At 46.7% G+C, this 8,633-nt stretch overlaps 1 protein-coding gene across 1 annotated transcript in view; it reads right to left on the bottom strand.

The window, feature by feature from the left end:
• Nucleotides 1-3,784: 3,784 nt before the first annotated feature.
• Nucleotides 3,785-8,633, bottom strand: part of LOC120944341 — a 16,778-nt gene continuing 11,929 nt past the window's right edge. Inside the window, exons 4-5 of the mRNA XM_040358392.1 lie at nucleotides 5,883-6,048; nucleotides 3,785-3,929 (exon numbers count right to left, since the gene is read on the bottom strand). Of these exons, the coding sequence (XP_040214326.1) occupies nucleotides 3,785-3,929; nucleotides 5,883-6,048 (311 nt within the window). The remainder of the gene's footprint in view (nucleotides 3,930-5,882; nucleotides 6,049-8,633) is intronic.

Raw genomic sequence — 8,633 nt, 5'->3', positions numbered from 1 at the left:
TGTAGAGGGGTCAGAGTGCTGGGGGGATATCTGGGATGTAGAGGGGTCAGAGTGCTGAGGGGATATCTGGGGTGTAGAGGGTTCAGAGTGCTGGGGGGATATCTGGGGTGTAGAGGGGTCAGAGTGCTGGGGGGATATCTGGTGTGTAGAGGGGTCAGAGTGCTGGGGGGATATCTGGGGTGTAGAGGGGTCAGAGTGCTGGGGGACATCTGGGGTGTATAGGGGTCCGAGTGCTGGGGGAATATCTGGGGTGTAGAGGGGTCAGAGTGCTGGGGGGATATCTGGGGTGTAGAGGGGTCAGAGTGCTGGGGGGATATCTGGGGTGTAGAGGGGTCAGAGTGCTGGGGGGATATCTGGGGTGTAGAGGGGTCAGAGTGCTGGGGGGATATTTGGGATGTAGAAGGGTCAGAGTGCTGAGGGGATATCTGGGGTGTAGAGGGGTCAGAATGCTGGGGGGATATCTGGGGTGTAGAGGGGACAGAGTGCTGGGGGGATATCTGGGGTGTAGAGGGGTCAGAGTGCTGGGGGGATATCTGGTGTGTAGAGGGGTCAGAGTGCTGGGGGGATATCTGGGGTGTAGAGGGGTCAGAGTGCTGGGGGGACATCTGGGGTGTATAGGGGTCCGAGTGCTGGGGGAATATCTGGGGTGTAGAGGGGTCAGAGTGCTGGGGGGATATCTGGGGTGTAGAGGGGTCAGAGTGCTGGGGGGATATCTGGGGTGTAGAGGGGTCAGAGTGCTGGGGGGATATCTGGGGTGTAGAGGGGTCAGAGTGCTGGGGGGATATCTGGGATGTAGAGGGGTCAGAGTGCTGGGGGGATATCTGGGGTGTAGAGGGGTCAGAGTGCTGGGGGGATATCTAGGGTATAGATGGGTCAGAGTGCTGGGGGGATATCTGGGGTGTAGAGGGGTCAGAGTGCTGGGGGGATATTTGGGATGTAGAAGGGTCAGAGTGCTGGGGGGATATCTGGGGTGTAGAGGGGTCAGAGTGCTGGGGGGATATCTAGGGTATAGATGGGTCAGAGTGCTGGGGGGATATCTGGGGTGTAGAGGGGTCAGAGTGCTGGGGGGGATATCTGGGGTGTAGAGGGGTCAGAGTGCTGGGGGGATATCTGGGGTGTAGAGGGGTCAGAGTGCTGGGGGGATATCTGGGGTGTAGAGGGGTCAGAGTGCTGGGGGATATCTGGGGTGTAGAGGGGTCAGAGTGCTGGGGGGATATCTGGGGTGTAGAGGGGTCAGAGTGCTGGGGGGATATCTGGGGTGTAGAGGGGTCAGAGTGCTGGGGGGATATCTAGGGTATAGATGGGTCAGAGTGCTGGGGGGATATCTGGGGTGTAGAGGGGTCAGAGTGCTGGGGGGGATATCTGGGGTGTAGAGGGGTCAGAGTGCTGGGGGGATATCTGGGATGTAGAGGGGTAGCCCGCGCTTAAGGACCAGCTGCTTTGGGGAAAGGGCAGGGGCCCCCCATGCAGCTGGGGCCCCTGGGCAGTGCCCAGGTGTGCCCTCTCATTAAGACAGCCCTGTCTATAGGAATGTTTGGCCATTCTTCCAGAAGCACGTTTGTGAGGTCAGGTACTGATGTTGGACGAGAAATGTTATTAAATGTTATTAAAAAATTAAAAGATCTTCCATTGTTTAAAAAATATCACCTTATTAGGAATATAGTGATGTTTGTTCCTCCAAGCGTGCGCAATGTTGGACAAGCTCTAACTCAACAACAAAGTGCTCATGGAAATTATTCAAAAGTGTAAAAACCGTCCTTTATGGGAACTTCACAAGCCTGAAACTCTGGGCATTGCACAATGCAGTGTGGAATTCATTTAGCTTCAACATCTTCCCCTTATTGGAAATAAATGAGTTATGTCTCATCCTAAATAAGCTGATACCATTGCATTGTTACCGTAATTCTGGAAGCGAGGGTTCTTCTACAGAGACAAGTATTCCATATAAGGACTCTTTATATTCCTGACACTATAAAAGAGAATGACTGGACAGCAAATAACACGTGAGCGAATCAGCAGATCTACATAGGGATCTACAGGGGGGCTAGGAAGAATAATTGGAACTCGTGTTCCTCCGGGGTCTGTACCTGTGCAAAAAAAAAAATGTTTTTTTAATTTTATTTATGTTTACAGTATTTTATTGTTTGCAAGATGTACTTTATTAAAAAACTAAAGGGAATTTTTGAAAAACAAAACAAAAATAGTTGAAAAAATATATGTATTTATATACGATATATATAGATATCTATCTATATATATCTATATATATATTTGCTGTACTTTAAGAGTGTTACTTTTGTTTAGTGTGATTTTTTTTTTATAACTGCTATTTATATATTTTTTTAATATGTTATTTATCTAATATATGTTTTGTATTATTTTTAAGTAAAATAAAATAAGCTGCATCTCAAAATCTTGAACTGGTTTATGTTTATGGTGCTAATTTGTTTTGTGATGGCTTAGGTTCATTGGATAAAAGAAAAAGACAGAGGGCCAGATTCTCCAATAATCTGCGGCGGCCTCGCCTAAGCTATTTACACTACGCCGCCGCAACTTACTGGAGCAAGTGCTGTATTCCCCAAACACTTGCTCCGTAGTTTGGGGCGGCGTAGTGTAAAAGGCCCGACGTATCCCCGCGTATTTCAAAGGGTGCGGCTTATATTTAAATTAAGCGCGCCCCCGTTTCGATCGAACTGCGCATGCACCGGGTTAAAAATAGCCCAGTGCGCATGCTCCAGTTCTCGGCGGAAAACGTCAATGACGCCGACGTGTGCGTCATTGACGTAAAGTCGTATTCAAGAACGACTTAGGAAAACGACGTACCCGACGGGAAAAGACGACGCGGACCCGACGCCATACTTAACATGGCATACGTGGGACTGGCGTAAGGTTACCCCTCATATAGCAGGGGTAACCTTACGCTTACGCAAACGACGTAAGCGACGGTTACGCACCGCGAATTCGTTCGGGAATCGGCGTATCAGGCTCATTTGCATAAACAAATGAGACCTGAACGTAAACGCCACCTAGCGGCCGGCGGAGTAATTACATTTAGGATCCGACAGTGTAAGTGTCTTACACTAGTCGGATCCTAGCCTAAATCCGGCGTATATTGTTTTGTGAATACAAAACAATGATACGCCGGCGGGAATTTCGAATTACGCCGGTGTATCAGTAGATACACCGGCGTAACTTGTTTAAGAATATGGCCCAGAAAATGTTATATAAGCTGTGGTTTATAGTAGGGGTTTAAAGTGAACTGGTCACTTTGCAATTTCAAGTAAAAAGTGACAGGTTTGCTTGGTAACCCAGAAAGGTATTTCCGTTGATTTCTTACCAGTGCTCCCGTGTTGGTATAGTCCAGGGATCTCCAAACTACGGCCTTCCAGCTGTTGCGGAACTACACGTCCCATGAGGCATTGTAAAACTCTGACATTCACAGACGTGACTAGGCATGATGGGAATTGTAGTTCCTGAACAACTGAAGGGCCATAGTTTGGAGACCCCTGTTAGTCCATTGGTGTTAGGGCTTCATAGGACTAAAGATCCATCCCACCCAACTCAGGTCTGGTAATTGGGCGCTTGAGTGCCCAGCACAGCATCTTTGGATTAGGAGAAGAAAGTTACATGCTCCTTCATACCTGGAAGTATCGAGTATTTCAAAGATCTTCGGTTGGGACATGGAATGGTGGGGGAGTATGGTAAGGTTAAGTATCAATGCAAGAATGAAAGGGCTATGAAGGGAATCTGTCACTTGAATGGGCAGAAAAAAAACTTTCATGAGTCATTCTATCCAAAGATAACATTTCAGGTAGGGGCAGTTGGCTGACTTCCCCATTGGTGTTTTATTCTTCATGGAATTCATGACTGAAGTTGGACCTGTTGGAAAGTTGGGTTCAGGGATCTCATCACTGAGGTCTTCTAAAAGCCTGAGAATCAGTGAAAGTGAGTCATCTTGTATGCATTTACTGAAAACTGGTACTCCAGTCTTGGGATGACTGACCCTTTGGGCCTTATACCCTTTATTTGGCTGACTTCCCCATTGGTGTTTTATCCTTCATGGGATTCCCAATGTAAATCGAGAGAGTTAAAGGCCCTTGTCATGAGCGCAGGTGGCCCCATTGGAAAATTGAGTTTAGGGATCCCATCATTGAGGTCTTCAAGAAAGCCTTAGAACCAGTGAAAGTGAGTCACCCTGTAAGCCATCACTGAAGACTGATACTCCGGTCCTGGGATGACTGACCCTTTAGGCCTTATACCCCTGTTTATGCTGACTTCCCCATTGGTGTTTTATCCTTAATGGAATTCCCAATGTGAATAGATAGAGTTAAAGGCCCTTGTCATGAGCGCAGGTGGACCAGTTGGAAGGTTGAGTTTAGGGATCCCATCATTGAGGTCTTCAAAAAGCCTGAGAATCAGTGAAAGTGAGTCACCCTGTAAGCCATCACTGAAAACTCATACTCCGGTCTTGGGATGGCTGACCCTTTAGGCCTTATACCCTTGATTATGCTGACTTCCCCATTGGTGTTTTATCCTTAATGGAATTCCCAATGTGAATAGAGAGAGTTAAAGGCCCTTGTCATGAGCACAGGTGGACCAGTTTTAAAGTTAGGTTTAGGGATTCCATCACTGATGTCCTCAAAAAGCCCTAGAACCAGTGAAAGTGAGTCACCCTGTAAACCATCACTTAAAAATTATACTTCGGTCCTGGGATGACTGACCCTTTTGGCCTTATATCCTTCATTTGGCTGACTTCCTTAATGGGTTTCCCAATGTGAACAGAGAGAGTTAAAGACCCTTGTCATGAGCGCAGGTGGACCAGTTGGAAGGTTGAGTTTAGGGATCCCATCATTAATGTCTTCAAAAAGCCTGAGAATCAGTGAAAGTGAGTCACCCTGTAAGCCATCACTGAAGACTGATACTCCGGTCCTGGGATGACCTACCCTTTAGGCCTTATACCCTTCATTCGTCTGACTTCCCCATTGGTGTTTTATCCTTAATGGGATTCCCAATGTCAACAGAGAGATTTAAAGGCCTTTGTCATGAGCACAGGTTAACCAGTTTTAAAGTTGGGTTTAGGGATTCCATCACTGATGTCCTCAAAAAGCCCTAGAACCAGTGAAAGTGAGTCACCCTGTAAGCCATCAATTAAAAATGATACTTCGGTCCTGGGATGACTGACCCTTTAGGCCTTATACCCTTCATTTGGCTGACTTCCTTAATGGGTTTCCCAATGTGAACAGAGAGAGTTAAAGGCCCTTGTCATGAGCGCAGGTGGACCAGTTGGAAGGTTGAGTTTAGGGATCCCATCATTGAGATCTTCAAAAAGCCTGAGAATCAGTGAAAGTGAGTCACCCTGTAAGCCATCACTGAAGACTGATATTACGGTCCTGGGATGACTGACCCTTTAGGCCTTATACCCTTCATTCGTCTGACTTCCCCATTGGTGTTTTATCCTTAATGGGATTCCCAATGTCAACAGAGAGATTTAAAGGCCTTTGTCATGAGCGCAGGTGGACCAGTTGGAAGGTTGAGGTTAGGGATCTCATCACTGAGGTCTTCAAAAAGCCTGAGAATCAGTGAAAGTGAGTCACCCTGTAAGCCATCACTGAAAACTCATACTCCGGTCTTGGGATGGCTGACCCTTTAGGCCTTATACCCTTGATTATGCTGACTTCCCCATTGGTGTTTTATCCTTAATGGAATTCCCAATGTGAATAGAGAGAGTTAAAGGCCCTTGTCATGAGCACAAGTGGACCAGTTTTAAAGTTGGGTTTAGGGATTCCATCACTGAGGTCTTCAAAAAGCCCTAGAACCACCGAAAGTGAGTCACCCTGTAAGCCATCACTTAAAAATTATACTTCGGTCCTAGGATGACTGACCCTTTGGGCCTTATACCCTTCATTTGGCTGACTTTCCCACTGGTGTTATATCTTTCACAGACTTCATAATGTGATAAGAGAGAGTTAAAGCCCCTTGTCATAAGTGCAGGTAGATAGGTCGGAAAGTTGGCTTCAGGGAATTCATCACTGAGGTCTTCAGGGAAGCCTGAGAACCAGTGAAAGTGAGTCACTCTGTAAGCCGTCACCGATAACTGATACTCCAGACTTGGGAAGATTGACCCTTTAGCCCTTATGCCCTTCACTCTCAAGTTTCTGCTATACCAGTGCCCTGGAAGTACTCCAGTGCTTACCAAAAAGGAAGTATTGGAAGATCCCCGGTAGAAGATGCTAGGAACACAACCTACGTTCTGAGTCATCGAGAGGAAAGAGGGAAATTCTTTCTGACCACATGTGATTATAAAAACATAAAACATCCCCATCTTTATTTTTATAGTATACATCTAATAGCACTGTGCTGACAAAACAGAAGCCGTTTAATATTGGCAGAAGAAAAATGTTCACTTTCAGTTTTGGTATAGCTTAATGGCAAAGGCGTCAACAATTTGATTTAAACATGGACTGTTGGCTTTTATTGTTACAAGATCTGCTTGTTTCTTGGTTTGTGAATCAACATACCGTGTTTCCCCCGAAAATAAGCCCGGGTCTTATATTCATTTTGGCAACAAAAGACACAGTAGGGCTTATTTTCAGGGTAGGTCTTACCATGTAATGTGCGGTCTTCTCTCCCCCTGCCTGACAGGAATCCCCAGTGTGAACTGAGTTAAAATGCTTGTAAAATCCTACAATCCCCTCTATTACAGTATTATATAATGTACAATGTGGGTGTTTCTGTAATATAATTGTGCCAAATACCTTCGTTATAGCGCCGCTTTGCACTTCTGTGACCTGCCGGACCTCTCTTCCTGTCACGTCTCTGATGTGAGGCCGAGTGGCAGAGGGGGCGCCCCTTGCGGGTAAGTGCAGCGCTCCCCTGGGAGTGATACAGGGGATACGGTGCCCAAAGGTGCACGGGTTGCCAGTAGTGCTGCAACAGGCTGGTAAGCAGAATGTAGCTGGGGTGCTCTGGGTAGTAGATATGTGTATTCCCGTTCGTACGAATGTTATTTTCGTACGAAAATATTCATTTTCGTACCCGCAGAATAATGTTGTACATACGAAAAAATGAAAGCACCAAAATACGAAAACGACGGGATTACGAATGAGCCGCATAACGAACAACCGCCAAATACGAACGAACGATCCGACAAAAATACGACAAAAAAATACGACAAAAATCCACAGGTCCGACTCCGGACCGGCAGGGACTCTTTTCATGCTTCCCCCTGCAAAGTGCTGCCCTAGGCCTGGGCCTTGTTGGCCTAGGCCAAGATACAATGGGGTAGATTCAGAGAGCAATTACGCCGGCGTATCCATAGATACGCCGCGTAATTACTAAGTTGCGCCGGCGTATCTACTTTCTGTATTCAGAAAGCTCGATACGCCGACTGTAGCCTAAGATACGACTGGCATAAGTCTCTTACGCCGTCGTATCTTAGGGTGCATTCTGACGCTGGCCGCTAGGTGGCGCTCCCGTAGTTGCCAGCGTAGAGTATGCAAACTGCATACTTACGCCGATTCACAAACGTATGCGCGCCCGGCGGTCGTTTTTTTACGTCGTTTGCGTACGTCGGTTTCGGCGTAAGGCTGCTCCTGCTATTAGGAGGCGCAGCCAATGGTAAGTATGGACGTCGTTCCCGCGTCGCGATTTTCAAATTTTACGTCGTTTGCGTAAGTCGTCCGTGAATGGCGCTGGACGCCATTTACGTTCCCGTCGATACCAATGGCGTCCTTGCGACGTCAATTACCGCAATGCACGTCGGGAAATTTTAGGGACGGCGCAGTACGTTCGGAACGCGCCTAATTTAAATGATCCACGCCCCCTACAGGATCATTTGAATTACGCGCGCTTACGCCGGCCCCTTTTACGCTACGCCGCCGCAAATTACGGAGCAAGTGCTTCGTGAATGCAGCGTTGCTCCAGTAATTTACGGAGGCGTAACGTAAATGTCATATGTTACGCCGCCGCAGTTTTGAACGCCCCTACCTGAATCCACCCCAGTGTTGGTTATGAATACAGTAATCCAAATCAGAGTTTAGTGTCACTTCCTATGGGCTTCCTAAATCTTATATGGATGCACATGGAGTAGTATAGTAAATTATTCATTTGTTCTTTATTGTAGTCCTTATTTACACAGCAAATAATCGTTCACACACAACATGCAGAGCTGTCCCCTCTTTATTCACTCTTTTGGTTTCTTCTTGTGGAGTCGAGCCTGTAGTTCTTGCATCATCCCAGGGTGGGCCCCTCCAAACCTGTTCATAGAAAGAGGGGAGAACAAAGTCAGGTGAGCAATGTATTTGTAACTTCTTGGATCTCATATCCTCCATAGCTCAGCTTCACAAATTCAGCTTCGTAAACCTGAATTTTTTATTTTTATTTTTTGATGTCACAATGTAGAGTATAAGATTTCCTATCATCTGTGCCCAGTCTTGCCACACAGAGTTAATCCAGCTCTGAGCAATCCTCTTTTATCGTTCAGTGAGATAAAACGGACTAACAGAGAAAAGCCTTAGTCCGTTCCGCCCCCCCTTGCTGTGAGTGACGGGTTATTTACATATCTCATGCACTAGCCTGGAGACAGGCATTATTTTTTAACCACTTAAGGACCGGACCAATATGCTGCTAAATGA

This window comes from Rana temporaria, chromosome 6 (assembly GCF_905171775.1).
Source record: "Rana temporaria chromosome 6, aRanTem1.1, whole genome shotgun sequence".
Lineage (NCBI taxonomy): Eukaryota > Metazoa > Chordata > Amphibia > Anura > Ranidae > Rana > Rana temporaria.
This window is presented reverse-complemented; position numbering and strand designations above follow the sequence as displayed.